Source organism: Lampetra fluviatilis, chromosome 12 (assembly GCF_964198595.1).
Source record: "Lampetra fluviatilis chromosome 12, kcLamFluv1.1, whole genome shotgun sequence".
Lineage (NCBI taxonomy): Eukaryota > Metazoa > Chordata > Hyperoartia > Petromyzontiformes > Petromyzontidae > Lampetra > Lampetra fluviatilis.
Window position 1 is genome coordinate 14,832,233 of NC_136286.1, and position 18,698 is coordinate 14,850,930.

Here is an 18,698-nt window from a genome sequence, read left to right on the forward strand (position 1 = left end):
GTGTGTCTGTGTCTGTGTCTGTGTCTGTGTGTGTGTCTGTGTGTGTGTCTGTGTGTGTGTGTCTGTGTGTGTGTCTGTGTGTGTGTATCTGTGTGTGTGTCTGTCTGTGTGTGTCTGTCTGTGTGTGTGTGTCTGTGTGTGTGTCTGTGTGTGTGTCTGTGTGTGTGTATCTGTGTGTGTGTCTGTGTGTGTGTCTGTGTGTGTGTATCTGTGTGTGTGTCTGTGTGTGTGTCTGTCTGTGTGTGTGTGTGTGTGTCTGTGTGTGCGAGACGTCCATGATGTTCATTACTTAGGAGTTTGGTTGCTGAAGCTTCGACAAACACAAAGACCCCCAGACAGCCTAACAAAGTATTGGGGCAAGTGCTGTGAGCGAGCACCTATGAAGGCCGGCACGGCACACGAGGCGGGTGGGGTAGCTAGCACCACGCCCGGCCGCCTTTGTCTCCCCCAGGCGATGTTTACACACCGCACCAGGTACTCAATTGAGGCTGAGTCAAACTAGGGGAGGAGGCCCAGGACCGGTTCTGATACTCGTCACTGGTGTTGGCTGTGAGGGGGAATCGAACTCGGGTCGCCGGGTTCGTCGCGCAGCGTCGCGCTGACCACTACACTACCACTCCCCACACACGCACACACATGTGCACACACGCGACCCACAACAACAGTGAAAATTGCTGAACCATCGAAGGGATTCTCTTCAGCGCGTTGTGTTTCACCTTAATAAGGACAATCTTTGGCTTGCCCTCTCTCTGGTTTCAAAAACAAAAGTAAGAGCTGGCAGGCAGACACACCAAACTAGGAAAGCTGGACTGAAAATCCAAATTCTGCAAGCACTATTGCTTGCCTAATAAAGCCAGTGTCTGCTTGTTAAAATGCGTGCGCGCGCGTTTGCGTGCGTGTGTCTCGGCTCGACCAGCGCTGGCGAGTCTGTGCACCCCGCAGTGAGTCACCTTCGCGGCATGTGCACGGCGAGCTCACGTTGGAGCGGGTCGGCAGCACGCGGCAGACCTAAATAGCCCCCCCCCCCCTCAGCTTGGTTACCCCGAAACACTGCCGCGTAAACACGAGCACACGCGGGCCGACAACTGCAAACGATTGCGCCTCGGCTCAAACGCAGAGGTGCGCACGCTCGCAAGCGCGAAAGCGACGGAGGGCCGAGTGACGCCGGGCTCTGGGCACGCACAGCCCCGGGCGGCGAGGACGCGGCGCCTCGCGGCTCCTTCCCTCCGTCTGGCCTCAACGCGAGACGCTAAAGAAAACAATTCCGCGCGTTTCCCGGCCGCCGAAGAGTTTTGTTCCAAGTTTGTCCGCCCAGCCACTGTGACGGGGATCCACGCCGCTCCAGCAGCGTGGGTATCTGGAGCAGCACAAAAGCTCGCTTGTTGGTTACGAGGTGTCAAAACAGATGCCGGTGATCCGTATGTATCACTGTGGACTAATGGCAGGTCCGGTCACTGAGTCGGCATGGGAAGATACCGGATTTAAATACAGCACACACGACTACTCGTGTTCACACTAGCTTCTCATGTCTACCACCTTGATGATTTATGGCTAAACCAAACTAAGTTTTGTGTACTCCACCTCTGAGGATGTGCCGAACAGTCACGGGGGCCAGGAGAACGCTGGTCATGCAAGCACTGCCGATTAGCACGGTTGGCTACGTACGGTGCGGAAGAAGTTCAACATACGTACATATGTACAACGTACGTTCTCCTGGAAGACATCGCTGTGTGTGGCCGACAAGTGGCGCTTGCTGAAACTCGGCACGACACGGCCACTGTCCAATGGAAACGCTGCGCCTGGGGATATTCGCGCCAGGATGGCAACACTTTACCCGGGCAGCCTGAAATAGCGGGGCGGCGAGCTTGAGAGGCGACAACGGGCCCCCTACATGGACAGGTCCCCGGTATACCCCTCGCACAGCCACCACGCACCACGCCTGGCACTCATCAATTACGCGTGCGTCCGTTTGTCCCCTTGTGCCAGACCACCACAGGTAACTGTGCGCCTCGTTGCCACCGCATGCGCAGAACCTTGCTGACCCGCCCGTTCCTTTGCCGACACCCCGAGGCTCAATACCTGGCACGAACCGTTCCTTCTCCCGAGCAGGAATCTAGGCGAGGTCAGCCAGGAAGCTCGTAGCGATGGTAAACCCGACACCCTGGCTGCGTGTGAGTGGCAGTGCATGGGTGCAGGAGCAGGAGGGTGGCATTTGGCATACTGCGCCATAAACTCAGTCACCCGAGTTAGAATCCCGTTGACAGCCAGCATCGGTGACAAATATTTGAACCGGTTGACTCAGCCTTAATGAAGGCTTAGTTGACCGAGGGAGGCCCAAGTTGACTCAACCTTAATGAATACCTGGTGAGGCTCGCTCATATCATCAGCATTAGGGAGACCAAGGCGGCCGGGCGTGGTGCTGCCCGTAGTCCTGTCGCGTGCCGTGCCGGTCTTAATAGGTGCTCACTAGCAGCACTTGCCCCAACAGTCTGTTAGGACGATAGGGGGATCTTTGTGTCGGTACCCGTTGGCGTCATTGAACAGCCTGAGAAGTTGATGTCACAGAACTGCTTTTGAAGCCCCTGAATTAGGCCTCTCCATCACGTAACTCTAGTGGAAATGTTTAACACTCACAGGTGGAATAAGCATAAAATCGGTAAAAAAAAATAGACGTTTTAAAGTGATTGTGTGTTTGTACAGTCAGTGGTGACCAGGATGAGATAATAAACTCGCTACAATGGCAATGCGGTTTTAGCCTTGGGTGGCTGTCAGAATTTTAAACCCAGGATATCTCCACGTGGTGCTGGCTCAGTGCTTTGATATGGTTTTAATCCCATGAGCTATTCAGCTACTTAAACCTCACAACTAAATACAAAATAACACATTTCGACATGGAACAAAATTCCCTAGGCATCTCCCAAACATAGGCAATACCAGTGGGCCATTCACCTGGTTACATTTGTATCGGTGAAGGGCGACAGTTGTGCCGGGAACCCTCCATCCACACAAGCGTGGACACTCTACTCCATTGCTGGACTCGTTTTCCCAAATTGTTGCGTAATTTTCGCCATTAGAGCCCTCAATAAAAATCTAACTTTATTCAAAGTCAAGATAATTCTGGGGTTTTCTTTGCTCTGTTCGTCGTTCACAATGGCACTGTGCCAATGCGTCCCGATCCTGTAAAGTTACGCAGCTTTTGACGCGCCCAAGTGTTTTGCGGTGGTTAAGAAGACTTTTCGTTGCAATGCTGCCAAGCAGTCAAATTAAAACGGGTTCAATTCAGTTCAGCGTCAAAACACCGATCCGTCACACGAACCCGGACCATACAACTCTCACCCCCCGGCACTTCAGAAAAAACTCGCAAGAGCACCTGGCGTAGACACCGAGAGAATGAATACATCCATGATTTAACCTTGCTTATTACGCATCGGCCAATGTGAAACAAGTTTTGTCAAATACATTATTTTCCTCCATACCACCCAATGCAAACCCATTACAAGTCACTTGATTGACACAACGCTCTTCTCTCTAGGGATGTCTGAGAGCATCGATTAGAACACATACAATGAACACATGCAATGAACACATGCAATACAGGTGTTGGCTGATTTTTAGCCAAAGAGAGTTCTTAACCGTTCCGGATTGTGCCACGTTGACGGCAAATGAGTGTTTAAGTGCACAGTGTGGGAGTGTGGGAGTGTGGGTGGGAGTGTGTGGGTGGGTGGGAGTGTGTGTGGGTGTGTGTGGGTGTGTGTGTGGGAGTGTGTGTGGGTGTGTGAGTGGGAGTGTGTGTGGGAGTGTGTGTGGGTGTGAGTGTGTGTGTGTGCGTGCTGGTGCAGTGGGGAGCGGAGGTGGAGTGGTTAGCGCGCTGCGCTACGAACCCGGTCACCCGAGTTCGATTCCCGCTCACAATCAGCACCGGTGACAATTATGTGAACTGGTCCTGGGGGCCTCGCCTAGGTCGACTCAGCCTCAAATGAGTACCTGGTGCGGTGTGTAAACATCGCCATTGGGGGAGACTAAGGCGGCCGGGCGTGGTTCTGGCCACACCACCCCCTCGTGTGCCGTGCCGGCCTTCATAGGCGCTCGCTAACAGAACTCTGTGTTTTGGTGTTTAAACACCACCAAGGCTTCCCAGTATGCAGGCAGATTGCATTGGTTGCTCACCGTTTAAAATGTAAAGCCGTTAAAGCCCAACTTTGCAGGCTAACAGCCTTTGGAGAATCACAATTTTATTCACCGTTCATGCCACCTTAAAATAAATTCTCAGCAGGGACAACAAGTTGCCATCAGACCAAAAAACTGGTCCTGAAAAAAACCCTTTGGAAGCAGCTGCCCGAACACACAAAGGTGCAAACACAGCACTTGTGAACGCAAGCGTCAGGGATCTCGTTTGAAGAAGCCACTCGTGTCAAGTACAGTATGTTGTTCAGCCAGAAACGTCTCCTAAGACATCGCTCTCGGCTCAAGTTGCAGCACCATCGATCGTCCGGCAGATGTTGCGCACGACGTTGGCTGGACGTTAATGGAGGCGGTCGTGCACCAATTTCCTTGCGGGAATCCGGGGGCGGTCGGTCGTGGTCTGCATGACGCCGACCTTTCGACCTGCTAATCCTCTCCAGATTCCGCTAATTTAAGACTCCTGTATAACGCTTTCGATGCATTAGGAGATGCACGAAGAAGACGTGCAACCGCCACTGCGGGCGATACGGGATCGACGTTGTCGCAACGTGACATCCAGCGCTATGGATCGTCGTCAACTTTGTTCAACATCGTGGGCCCCATACACGAGTTGGCCAATGTATCATCATCATATCACCATGATCCATTGTCATCTCCACCATGCTGTGAGAAGGCCCTCGCCCACACCTCTCTCGTCACTGGAATTGTTCGACCATACTTCACCACACTCCGTTGGTTCAGATTGAGAAAGGCGTGGCGGGGTGCATGCACGGTACGAGTACGGATATAATCCGCCATTGATGGTTTCATGGTGCAGGGCGCTAACGCGTGCGCCACCACTCCGCCCCACCATCTGTAAATACTGTAAGGAGTGCACGCGGTGTCTGGGCAATGTGTGTCTATAGGGCTGGTGCGAGTTCGCCGCGACTACGCCGAGTGCAAGCAAGCGGCGCCATCGCTCACCGGGTGTCAACAAGCGAGGTCATCATGCACACGAGTGCCAACAAGCGAGGTCACCCCCCTCTTCAAGTGTAATCAAGTGCGGGACGTTTCACAGCGGTGCGAGGTGCGTCCCTCGCGAGAGAAATCCTCCGCGACTCTCAATATGCAACCTAACGAGCGCTGCGTGTGTTCACGCCACGTTGATGAACTCTCCCCTCCTGTGCCGGCAGTGGAGGACAGTGCTCCAGCTGATCAGCTGCACGGGGAACACGCGGTTCCCGTGGATCGTGCAAGTCGCCGCGGTCACCTTCCGCGCCGTGACCCCGCGTCGCTTCTCATCGGCGACGTCCGCACAGTGCCGCGCGCGTGCCAGTGACACAGTGCGGGGCATTGCGGTGTTTAGCAAAATAAAACGTAAACATTGGACTTACAGTATCTCCCAAATTTGGGCGCTGTGGTCTGCTAACCGGGTTTTGTTTGCTTTACATCTTTCCGTATATCCCCGAGGTTAGCACCACTGCCCCACAAAATCCACAAAATCGCCCACCAGAGGAAGTTGCCGCTTGCTGCTGCTGCTGCTGCGCCGCGTCGTACGCGACTCGAGTGCAGCGGTTGTGTTCGTGCCTTTCGGTCGCTCGCGTTATCTCAAGTCACGGGAGTCCGTGGGTCGAAACGAAGTTCTGAGGATGACGGATTTCACAGATAAGGGGTTCAATGTAACTGGATAATGATGGGTGGCAGGGAGGCAACGCCCCTGCCTCGGGCATCTCTCTGTGTGGAGCTTGTATGTGCCCCCGCCCCCCTCTCCACACGGGTTTCCTCCAGGTTCTCCGGATTCCTCCCTGAGCTCCAAAGCAATTTACTGAAAAAATATATACCTGCAAATTACACAATTGGTCCTACTACACGTAGCAACACGAACCTCTCTCCTCTGGAAACTTGGCAGGATCTTCCTGAGTCTTGAGATTTGGTGAGGCTTTCCTGGGTAAACTAGTTTGGTAGCAATAATGTCTGCCCCTTGCAGATGCCCCTGCTGTGACATGGAGCTTCATAGCTCATCGGATGTCTTCAGAATATATAAAGATTCTGATTCTGTATACAATCCCATGCCACTATTACTGAGGCATGCTGAGAATTACACGCCAAGTCTTCCTACCTGCATCGTGCCATTCGCTAATGTCCAGACGAGGTTGCCATATAATTTGTTAAGTGCGGCGTATTGGTGTTGCTGACGTCGGCTGTGATCAAGGTGATAACCCCAAAACTATTAACAGATACGCCACAAACACCAGCCCGCCCGGAGGAACAAGGGCAGTATTATTCTAAAACAACCACAGCATGCAAATCTGTCATGACCACAGGCCGTCAGAGAGCACGCCCATTCACAAGTAGTCTGAAAAAATGTCACAAGTCAGACAGCATTTACATTGCTTCATACACTAGCCATACGTAAGTATGCTCAATTTATATCACAACGTACGTAGCCAACCGTGCTAATCGGCATGCGTATGAAGCGTGCGAGTGTACATGAAGGACTTAGTATTGGTAACTAATCGATGGCAGTAAAACTATTTCTCCCACAACCGACCCAACGAATGGAGTTAGAATCATCCAGGTGAAGTGACTGAGCGCTTCTTTTTTAGTATTCACAAACAGTAATTCCATGAAATCCTGCACATCGCGGATCAAGGATCAGGCTGTAGAGGAAACACTTTGGACACCCGGAGGTAGCAAAATGTTCCCCAGCTTCCGAGGGAGCCAACGCAATTTGATGCCAATGTGCTGGCGAGGTGCCTCAACACGTCCGCCGTGCCAGGGCACGCTGGCGACCAAACCTCGGCCGCGTCAACAAATCGGCCGAACCTCCCCTCCACACCCGCTCACGGGCGCCAACGGGGCGACACGCGGGCACGCACGCTGCGCTCGGCCTCAACCTGGCCAGGTACAGCAGGAGCGGCCGCTCCTTCCCTCTCTCTTTTCAGCCACCACCCCCCACTCACCCCCCATGCTCACCCCCCACGCCACCACCCTCGTGCCCCCTCCCCCTACTTCCTCCCTTCACCCCATTCCAGCGGCCCCCACCCAACTCCCTCACCGCTCCACCCTCAACTCCCCACTCCACCTCCCCCACTCCACATTCGCCGCTACTGTTCGGCGAGGTATCAGAATCGGCGAGATCATCTCGGCTTTGCCCACTGGTACCCTCCCCCACCCCGATCAATAAAGCGTGCTTCTGGAGAGTGAGGAGCGCGTCTAAGTGCAACGCTCTTCTGCAACCCCCCCTGCTCACCCGTGCAGAGTCTGATCCAGACGCCACACGGGGCACAGCGCTGGCCACTGGGGATACACCGCGTCGCGCCAGCGATGAAGTCGGCGGCGTGAGCCTGAGGATGGCAACTGCCCGACGACAAGTCAGCCGTGCCCGGGTGTTTGAGACGGGAGCGCCGCAGCCTCGAGTGCCACCAAAGTCTCCTTCCGACGCATGGAAAGAGCGAAACGTCACAAGGGTAGAGATATCGAGTTGAGATTTCCAGTCAAGAACATCGTGGGATGCGGAGTTAACGTTTGTCACGCTACCGGTAAGCGAGTCTAAGGGGCGACGGTTGGCAAAGCGTTCCGTTGCGCGATGTTTGCCTGCACGGCTGCAACGCCGAGTGCCTCGTACTCATCGGTTCGGCCGCGGAATCTACGATTCGGCTCTTGCTTTTCACATCTGCGCTGCTTCTATGCAGTGGTAAATTAGTGCTTCTCGACAGATCTGGACCCAATGGTGTAAACAATCTGCAAGGAGCACTTTCATCTGATATAAATAATCTCGTGTACATGCAACAACAACAAAAACACATTTACCAAAGATAGGCATCTGCAATGTCACGGATCGTTTTCACGGCGGCCCCCGAGCCCCTACCCAACAGTAACTACAACAACAATAACATCCCTCATGTATCTATGAAGGCTCCGCTGGGTCTCAAAACTTGCTCAGGAAGGACATGGATTTTGATGTTTGACCAATTGCATTATTGAATGTGTGGCATGGGGGAGAAAACTCAAAGTGGCCCGAGAAACCCCGTACACATCAAGCTCTGCACAGACAGACTGAAGAATCTATAGCTCTCCCGCCGGGTACCGACCACCTCGCAACCCAAACCTATCAATACCTCGCATCCATTCGCAGGCAGTCTTCCATCAAGCTAATAACCGGACTCAACTCTGCTTAGCTTCAGAGATGTGATGAGATTGGGCACAATGAGGGTGTGATAGCGTGGCAGCGATGATTGTACTGCGTTGGGGCAGCGATGATTGTACTGCGTTGGGGCAGCGATGATTGTACTGCGTTGGGGCAGCGATGATTGTACTGCGTTGGGGCAGCGATGATTGTACTGCGTTGGGGCAGCTCAAGCCAATCGGCACTGGTGTCCATCCCGGAAGGGTGATGGACTTAAGCCACCCTTCAAACGAGGACTTTAACTCCGCGCAACCTTCAGACTGTGAGCCGCTGGCCCTGCCGTAGAGCCACCTGGCCCAACACGGACCGAGGGCTAGGGGTTTACTTTTCAAGTAGTCTTTGATTGACACAATCCTCTTGGGTGCAGCAAATTGTGGTGAAAAGAAACGCCCAATGCAGCACCCAGGGGGTCACTTTAGGCGACTAAATTCCAACGTGTAAAAACTATTACGTTTATATTTACACAAGAAGTCACAGCTATGAAGAGAGTCCCTCGACTGACCGGATGTTTTTCCGCCGACCGTACAAAACGATGGCTTCCCAATCCAAACAGAAATCGCATTTATCATCGGCCGAGCTCCAGCTCCAACACACGGCAAGAGGGGTAGCGGGAAGACTCCATGACACAGCCGATTTAAGCGCTGGGCACACTATGCAACGTCTCACTCTCAGCAGTGGCCGACATTACATTCAAACCAAATGCAACATTTACTAAAACATTTACTAAAACAGTCGGAGAGTCCTTTACCGAGGTGCTAGTTCGAGCGAGGAGCACAGGAGAATGCTTAGTCAGCGACCAACAACCTCTCTGATGACCAGTTCTACCGCCCGTGTTCTGCACTCGCATGCCAATAAGACGTTTATGGATGGGGCTGCACGTGACTGCAAGAGCACTGCTCCAACGCTGCAGCGCATCGGCACTCGTGGTGACGCCTTAACTCTTCACATCACTGGTTCTCAAATGCCAGTCCATTCCACGATCCGTGCTTTGTAGATCTGCTTACATCCCCCGTATGAATTAAAGTGGTTTGTCTATTATTCACTGATTGCACACTTACTTTTACTACTCTGCAAAAATAATTACTTCAACATTGACTTACCATATTGAATAAACTGTTAAATGATTTTACTTGAATAATTTGGAATAGTTTTTTTTGGTTATTTTGCAGCAACGAATAAAGTTTTGGTTTCATATTGATTTTGCATAAAGCTGTTCCCCCGTGATAGATTCTTCCTGCATCCAATAACCATGCCATTGTGTCCTGGAGTCCTCGTGGCTTTCCCGAGACGTCCGTGCGCTGAACGGACTCTTGCCCACTTTTAATATGCAACATCAATCGGTTAATGAGGCGTTCAGAGCTGTCTCACTCAACCGATTTTTGTGGACCAGAATTTACGAGAATCTCCGTTGTTGAGTCTGCTCAATGAGGCGTTTGACGAATTGGAACAACGGTCACAGCTCCTGATGGCCACAGTCACTGATGGCCACACAGCAGTTGTGGCTATTCCCCACTCTCCCTCTCTGCGCCGTGTCCTTTTTCAAAGACGTCAGCGATCGTGGCCTTCCTTCCGTTCAACTCTGCCCGTGATGTTTACTCAACAACTTTGCATCAGGCACTGCTCCCTGTTGCATCCAATTGTTCAATTATCTTTTGTACTTAATTCGCTGTCTTCCTCAGCTTCCTGTACCTCCAATTTTCCCAGCCGAAAACATTCAAAATTATCAGTCTCTTGTTTTCTCGTTACATGTCCACAGAATACAATATTCCTTCCACGAATTATTCTTATTCACTTTCTTTTTGTACCCATCTCCTGCACCTGCGGAAAATCAGGAACAGCCATCCGGGTGGCACAGCGGTTACCAAGTCTCGAACCGTGGAGACGACGCTGCAGCAACGCCCTCATCGCTTGCTGGCGGCAACCTTTCAGACACTCACCACCCGGCTACTCCAGAAGCCGTCCGCAATGGCTCACTCGCCAACCTCGGCACGCACGTATAAAAAATGCTGATCACCCCCTCCCACCACTCCACCCCTACCACTCACCAAACGAAATACGATTGTCTCAGAGAGAATCACGTTTTGGCTTTCATTGTCATATCATATATAACAACGCTTTTTAAAGCCACGAACCAAAGACTGTCCTTGAAATGTAAAAAATTGAAACTAAATCTGGAGTTTTAAAGGAAACTAATAAATTGCTGAAGAAGTTATAAGACATATAACAAATACACACCATGACGAAAAGACAATAGTTTGCACAGCATTATGGGACGCTCACATTATCATTCAGGTCGAACAGAAGGCATGTACAGTGGACACGCTGAGGCCACCAGCTCGAAGGAAAAATTCGGTAACGTTTTAAAATGTCAACCATTACCGTGCGCTTTCCCCGCCAGTTGATTCCGCAGACGCGACATTGGGCGGTTTAGCGAGCCCCACGCAGGCACAGGACGCGTGCCTCGGCCGCTTTCTCCAGAGCAGCAGCGCGTGACCACGGCGTGCCAGCCCCCCGCGCCGCCGCGATCGAGACTCGGCCCGCCCGCCCGAAGCGTCCACTCACCGGGGAAGGCGTGTGGGTCCGGGCACCCGCGGCGCAGGCACTTGGCGCAGAGCACGTGCAGCGTGTAGTGGACGCCGGGCCACTCTTGCAGCAGCGCGCTCAGCTCCTCCACCAGCGGCAGCACCGCCTGCCAGGCCGTCCACACGTTGGCCAGCGTGGCGTGGCTCGCGATGCAGACGGTGGCCGGGCCTCCGCTCCTCGCGGACGCGCCGTCCCCGACGTCGCCGGCTACCGAGCCGTCTCCCTCTCCTCCTGGCTGCTCCGAGTCTTTAGCCTCCTCTTCCTCCTCCTCCTCATCTTCGTGCTGCTGCTGCTGCTTGGCCGGAGAGGAATCTCCCTCCCGGACGTCCGATCCCCGGGAAGACCCACGGCGCCGGCGCCGCACGCTCAGCGTGACGGGCACCTTGCCGCGGTGCGCGCACACGCAGTGCCGCCCGTCCGAGCGCTCCACCACGTGGGGGTTCACGCGGGCGCTGTACCTGGGGGGGGGGGGCGGCACGACGCGATCGCGATTTCAGCCACAAGGCCACGGGACGCTCGACGCTGCCGCACAATCCACACGTCCAGCACGCTGCCCCCAAACTCCGCTGACTGCGACTGTTAGTTTTATGAACACGGTGGGCGTTACTGTGAATTAGCGTGTTTACGTGTGCGGACACCGATTATATACCTACGGCGCTGGATATCTGGCATGAGGTGAGACATCCGCTGGCAACGCCTACATTCAGCGGAATAATCACATCGTGTCAGGAAATAACCACACAAGGCAACACCACTGAACTACTTGTGAAACCACTGAAATAGCTTCTCTCGCTCAACGCTAGACGGTGCTCCTATATTGTACTGTACGTGTTGGCTGACTGAATGTCAGGAAATAGAGATATACGGTGTTTGGTGAGGCTGACATGTGTAATACCAAATATTCTTGGGCCACTTGTCGGAGATTTGTCGTCTGCCCCCCAGAGCACTGCGATTGTGCTCGAGGCCTGTGCTCGGCAACTGTGTTTAAATAAACACGCTTTAGTTTGTCATGTTTTTGGGGTCACTGTAAATTTAAGAGCTGCTTTACAGCTGAGGCGAGCGGTCCACGGTGCGCCCATCCACCAAACAGGCCCTCAAAGTTGACTGAAAAATTAAGTGGAAAACCCATTTGCACAATGGGATTTATATGTGAAGCCAGTGGTAACCCGGCTAAAACGGTCGGTTTATTAGAAAAAGCCAGGCTTAATCTGAAGTGGAAGTCTGGACTCAAACAAGAATGTCAGTGCTTCTCTGACACAAGTATCATATTGGCTCCCTGGAACCACCCACACACCAGCCCCGGCAGTCTTAAAACATTCCACAAACTCTTAGCATTCCACGTCTGACACGCATACCCTCTACACATTCATCAACTGCTTTATCATCCAGCTCCCTAGGCCAACCAGCAGACCACCTTCCGCGTCGAGAATTCGTCCTGTGAGCAGAGCACATTAGCGCATTGGCACCTGCAAGGTGCGTCGGATTAGTCTGTCGTAAACTGTAAATACAAGCAAGCAGCTGCTTCTGCACTTTGCGGCACCAATGATATCAGGCAGTGCAAGACACGCGTGTGTGCTTGGCACATTTCTACCTAGTTATCTTAATTGGGCCAAGTCTAAAGGCATTTATAAAGAATGCTAAATCTGCCTTCGTTTGGTCAGGGCAGCTAGTGGCAACCCGCATTAATTAAAACACACGCTGGTCATTAACAAAGTAGCGCCTTAGATTATTTTTAATGTACATTTTGGTCAACTCAAATAAATGCTAGGGCATACACGGCACGTACGACGAGACTACAAGTGCATAGCACGCCGAAGTTGGTCACATTTTCTAAAAGTAGTTTTATGAGGAAGATTTTGAATGGCTATTTCTCCTAAACTATATGGGATATCAGTTGAATTTCACGGAAGGCACAACTGAATGTTGTTATCTCGCTGCCGTCTATTGTGGAATTTAGAGCCATCGTGCCTTGACGTTAATAGTGCCCAACCTGGGAAGAGACAATCATAGTCGGAGAAACGCCACGTGTCCCACGGTGTGAAAAAGTAAAAGAGCAAAACTTCTCAATGGAAGACTCGGGCCCTGTAGCTCCTCTAAGAGTGGCCAAACTGTGGCCTGAAACCTGGTCTCATCAAACTGATGCAGGCCACAAAACTGCTCTCCGTGTGACCTTATGTTCAGGATCTGTCGTGTAAAATATCAATTCAATGTCCTTTATTTAAGCCCACTGACAAATAATCCAGGGGCATCGGTTTTACATTTTCAGTTAAGTTAATTGATGCCAATTGATTTAGTTGTGTACGCTAATTGAACCATGTCAAGATCTGAGGGCATAGATTTTGCAAATGACACCACAAAAAGCCTTGTGCGTCAACTTTATGTTATGACAACCATATCGGCCTCAGTGTGTCCACTGAGTAAAAGCAGGTGTTACAGACTTGAGATGAGAGGTGGCCAGGTGATGGGTGGTACAGCAACTTTCTTCAGCTTGGAGTCTCACCTATTTCAGCCTCCTTGGTTATCTCCAAGTGCTCCACTTTCCTCCCACATGCCAAACACCCATAAATGGAAAGAGCCTAATATCCCAATTCAGAACCCTGCTAAACAAAAGTTTTTCGACTCAGTGAGATACCTTTTCTTGTGTAACTAAAAACCATTATTTGTTTAAGCTATGTAGGACACTTCTGAAAAAGTCTTGAGATTGTGTGAGGGAGAATTTCCAGGGTCATGATCAATCCACTTCTGGATAAATACCTCCCCAATCTGTCATTTTTCTCTCACAATCTCCCTATGCAGCAGTCAAGCGAGCGAGAACACAAGCTGATTTGATTTGTACCGCAGGTTTGTTTCGTAATAATGTCTGACGTTTCGCTCCCGGTGTTGGGAACCGAATGGAATATCCGTGCAGAAAACCAGGCGGGTACAACCCGAAGACATCCATCGCAGAGTTCAAATGAAGGCGGTGGTTATCTGGCCGGACAAATCTGCTGCGTGATTTGTGGCCAGGTCGCTTCTGAAAAATAGTGGGCTTTGCCTAGTAGGATGGGGATGGTTTAGTTTTATTTGTATGTTTTTGGGCTGATTTGTTTACCTTTCTTGTCATTTGCACAACTATCGCGTTTTTGAACCGTTTGTTGTTGGAACGTTTTTACCCGCCCCCACTGAACATCTGTGAAAAAAAGCTTTACCTCTCATCGGATTCCTCCTCCAGTCTAAATAAAGATTCTGATTCAGATGATTACCTGGAGAAGAGGCCGGGCGGGCAAAAGAGCGGGAATCGGAACTCGATGGTGAGCTGCTCCACGACGAACGCCTGCTCCAGCAGCCCCGCCGAGTTGAGCCACGCCTCGGCGGGCGGCGCCTCGGTCCGCACGTTCCACGGGAAGCGGTACCACGTCCCCGCCGCGCTGCCCGCGGGCCCCGGGCCGCCCGCGGGGCTGCCCAGGGCTGCTCCCCCGGCCCCTCGGCCCGGCCGCACCCGGTAGCACAGCCCCAGCCGCTCCAGCAGCTGCAGCATGAGGTCCGGGTCCTCCTGCTGCTGCTGTTCGTGCTGCTGCTGCTGCTGCGGCTGAAGGAGCCAGCGCAGCGCGGGCAGGGGCAGGAGGCCGTGCAGCAGGAACCCGCGGAGGCAGTGGCGCAGCTGCGCAGGCCGCACGTCCGCGTCGGCGCGGCGCGACGCGCGCCGCAGGTTGCGCAGCAGCGCCGCGGGCCGCCTCTCGCACAACGCGTTCAGCGCCTCCAGCAGCCGCGCCGGGCCGCGCAGCAGGACGCCGTCGCCCGACTCCCCCTCCTCCTCCCGCCCGTCCAGGTGCAGCAGCCTCCCGCAGGCGCGCAGATGCGCCAGCGCCCCGCGGAGCCGCTCCTCCGAGAGGCCGGCGCCCAGCGCGGCGCGCACCGCCGCGTCCCCCCGCGGCCCAGCGGGCGCGCCGGGGCCCGGGTCGGCGCGGCCCAGCAGCTGCTCCAGGCGCGGCCACGACGCCGGCAGCGCCCGGTGCAGGTCCGGGAAGATGTCCGCGCTCGCCGCCACCGACAGCAGCCGCCTGCGCAGCCGCGCCACGCCGCCGGGGCCTCCGCCGCCGGGCTGGGTGGCGCGGCAGCTGACGGGCAGCACGGGCGACAGGATCTGCAGGCGGTGGTTGAGCAAGAAGCCCAGTCTGGCGCTCCTCACGCCCAGGTTCATCTCCGAGACGCCGTGGAACTCGGGACCCGGAGGGTCCGGGAGGCGTTCGTCGCCTTCGCCGCGCATGGCGGCGTCCGCGGCGCTCTTAGAAGTCCTCAACAGGGCGCAGTCGCCGAGCTCCTGCAGCGCGATGCGCAGGTGAATGTCCAAGCATCGCTCCTCCAGGTCGCTGGCGCTGCACCCGTCCGAGTGGGTCCCTGCCAGGCACACCACGCAGCCCGGCAGCTTTCCGCCCAGCAGGCGCAAGAAGTAGCCCACGGCGCCGTCGAACGCCGCGGGGACGTAGCTCTCCAGGTCCACCACCAGCAGGTAGAGCGCGCCGGGGGACAGGAAGAACTGGTGCATCAGCTCGTAGTGGGGGGCTCCCGAGAGGTCGTAGACCACGAAGGTGGTGCCGGCGTCGCCGGGCGTCTCCCAGTGGGACGCGGTTATCCCCTCGCCCCCGTCGCCCGCAGCGCCCCCGTCGCCCGGGCTCTCCTCCGTCAGGCAGCTCTTCAGCGTCGTCTTCCCCGAGCCCTCGGCGCCCAACAGCACCAGCTTGAGCCTGGGCCTCGCCGCGGACCTTTGGCTGGAGAGCTCCTTCTGGTAGGCCGCGATGTGCGGGACCCCCTTCAAGCACACCTCGTACGGAGGCTGTATCACGGGGTTGTCCTTGATCTTCCACACCTTGACGTTGGCCAGCCGGCCGAAGTTGTCCGGCAGGATGGCGATCTGGTTTCCCTGCAGCACCAGCTCCTCCAGCTGGCCCAGCTCCACCAGGCCGTCGGGCAGGTAGCGCAGGCGGTTGTTGTCCAGCCAGAGCACGGTGAGCTTGCGCAGAAGCGAGACGCTCTCGGGCACCGCGGGCAGCAGGTTCCTGCTCAAGTACAGCTCCTCGAGGCTCGACAGCTCGGTCACCGCCGCGGGGAACTCCGCGAAGCGGTTGGAGGACAGGTTGAGTATCTTGAGCCGCTGCAGGCGCCCGAAGGCGGCGGGCAGCGCCTCCAACTCGTTGCCGTCCATCATGAGGTTCTCGAGGCGGCGCAACTCGCAGAAGGCGTCGGGCAGGGCGGCGGAGAGGTGCGCGTTGCTGAGCCACAGCACGGTGAGGCTGCCGAGGCCGCGGAGCCCCTCCTCGGGCAGGCGCTCGATCCTGTTGCCGGACAGGTCGAGCTCCTCCAGCTCGGCCAGCGCCAGCAGCTGCTCGGGGAAGGCGGCGAGGCGGTTGTGGTCCACGTCCAGCGCCCGCAGCCGGCGCAGGTCCCCGAGGCGCCGGGGCAGCGTCTCGAGCTCGTTGAAGCTCACGTCGAGCTCCGTGAGCGCGCCCAGGTCCCCGATCGAGTCGGGCAGCGAGCGCAGGCGGTTGTGCGCCGCGCACAGCTTCTGGAGGCTTCTCAAGGCCCGCAGGTCGGCGGGCAGGGCCGCCACGCGGTTGTGGCTCAGGTCGAGCTCGCACAGCTGACCCAGCGCCAGCACGCAGGCGGGCAGCGAGCACAGGCGGTTCCTGCGCAGCACCAGCACCTGCAGCTGGGCGAGCAGCTGGGCCAGGGCGTCGGGAAGCTCCTCCAGGGCGTTGTTGCCCAGGTCGAGCACGTCCACGACCTCCTGCTGCAGCTGCAGCGCCGAGGGCAGCGAGAGGAGGCCGCTGCCGTTCACGCCGAGCGCGACGCGACGCAGCTCGGGTCCGAGCTTGCGCGAGCGCTCGGACGCGTCTCGCCAAACCTTCGCCGACTTCATGATTCGGCTGCAACGCACGCGTCGTGGTGGCAGTGGTGGTGGTGGTGGGCACGGCCCGTTGTGTTCATCTCGCACGCGTGGTGGCGGTCAGTGGCTCCACGCTCCTCATTCCTACAAGACGACACCACGGCTGCTGCTGCTGATGTTTAAGAGGGGCATCCTTGGCCGAACCGAGACCCCCCCCCAGAGGGTCCATCCCATCTCGAGGTCTTCTCAGAAAGCCCCAGGAACGTATCGGTCGCGTGGCGCATGGCTGGATGCCCCGGTCGTGCGGGGACCTTAATCGATTAAGTATTTTTTGTAGAAAACCCACCGTGTTCACAGCTGAGCCGTGTAGCGGTAACGCGCAGTCGGCTCGCGTCTTCAAGTGGCGGGCTGCTGCTGCTGCTGCTCCCCGCCGCAGTCTCACGCCGCCCCCACTACGCAGAGCGAACACGGCGCAGAGTCGCGTGGGCCCCGCGTGGAGGCGAGCGGCAGACAAATGGATTCAAGCCCCGGGGTAGGAGGAGGACGCTCCTGCCCGCGTGCTCCCGCCGGGACTCATCGCCACGCCGCCGCCGCCTCCTCCCGCGCTCGTCCGCAGCCGGCGATCTCATCCCCGCCGGGGGCTCCTGCCGCGCCTTGCACGCCGCGCAAGAGAGCGAGGGAAGGAGGTGGCGATGAGGAGGTGGTGGTGAGGAGGTGAGGTGAGGAGGTGAGGCCTCCCTGGTCACGCTCTCATCCTGCGCCTCGAGCGCCGTGGAATCACCGCGCGCTCTGCGCGGCTCAGCCCGCGGCAGCGGCGGCGGCGCCCACGTGGGCGGGAACCTCGGGGCCCCGCCCCTTGACACCGCCCCCCTCCCACCGCCTGGGCGACTCCGCCCGCGAGCCCCTCCCCCTTCTCCAGCTGCCCCCACCTCCAGCTTGTCCCCCCCCCCCTCTCCAGCTGCCCTTCACCTCCATCTTGACCCCCCCCCCCTCTCCAGCTGCCCCCACCTCCAGCTTGTCCCCCCCCCTCTCCAGCTGCCCCCACCTCCAGCTTGACCCCCCCCTTCTTCAGCTGCCCCCCACCTCCAGCTTGACCCCCCCCCTCTCCAGCTGCCCCATACCTCCAGCTTGACCCCCCCCCTCTCCAGCTGCCCTTCACCTCCATCTTGACCCCCCCCCCCTCTCCAGCTGCCCCCACCTCCAGCTTGACCCCCCCCCTCTCCAGCTGCCCCCACCTCCAGCTTGACCCCCCCCCCCCTCTTCAGCTGCCCCCCACCTCCAGCTTGACCCCCCCCTCTTCAGCTGCCTCCCACCTCCAGCTTGACCCCCCCCCTCTCCAGCTGCCCCCCACCTCCAGCTTGACCCCCTCCCCTCTTCCTCACTCAGACCCCGACCAGCAGCACGTGCGCTGAGTTATCATCATCTATCATCATGATCTATCATCGTTATCTAGCATTATAATCACTGAGTCTCAAGACTCTTTTTCAGGAGGGTCCTGCCAAAGTGTTGTCAGTATAGGGGGCGATGATCGTCGCTTTGGTGTGATCCCAATTGAGTCATCTTCGGTGTCGTTTAATTTGACAAAGTTAGACCACGATTGCGGCACACGATGCAGGCGGCGCGTAGTGTCATTAGAACTATTGTGGGTCCAGCACACCGCAGTATTAACCGGGGCGACCGCTGGACTCGAACCGCGAACCTCCGCCACAAGCGGCGACCGCGCTCCGGCTGCAGCCGCACGGCTCGCGGCTGCCGCAGCAGCGACCTCTCGTGGCGAGAAGCCGAGCCCGCAACCGGTGGCCGTTCTCCGTCTTCTCCATCGATTCGCCGGTTCCCATCGTCAGTAGCCGGTGATCGAATTGAGTTTTTGTCAAGAATGCAGTGACTTGGAACGGGCGAACG

General features: G+C 56.1%; 1 protein-coding gene across 2 annotated transcripts in view; it reads right to left on the reverse strand.

Moving 5' to 3' along the window:
• Positions 1–17,640, reverse strand: part of MFHAS1 (multifunctional ROCO family signaling regulator 1) — a 59,521-nt gene extending 41,881 nt beyond the window's left edge. For both annotated transcript variants that reach the window (XM_078861737.1, XM_078861736.1), the window contains exons 1-2: positions 14,176–17,640; positions 10,913–11,391 (exon numbers count right to left, since the gene is read on the reverse strand). In XM_078861737.1, coding sequence (XP_078717863.1) covers positions 10,913–11,391; positions 14,176–16,829 — 3,133 coding nt within the window. In that variant the 5' untranslated portion in view covers positions 16,830–17,640. The remainder of the gene's footprint in view (positions 1–10,912; positions 11,392–14,175) is intronic.
• Between the last annotated feature and the right edge of the window lie 1,058 nt (positions 17,641–18,698).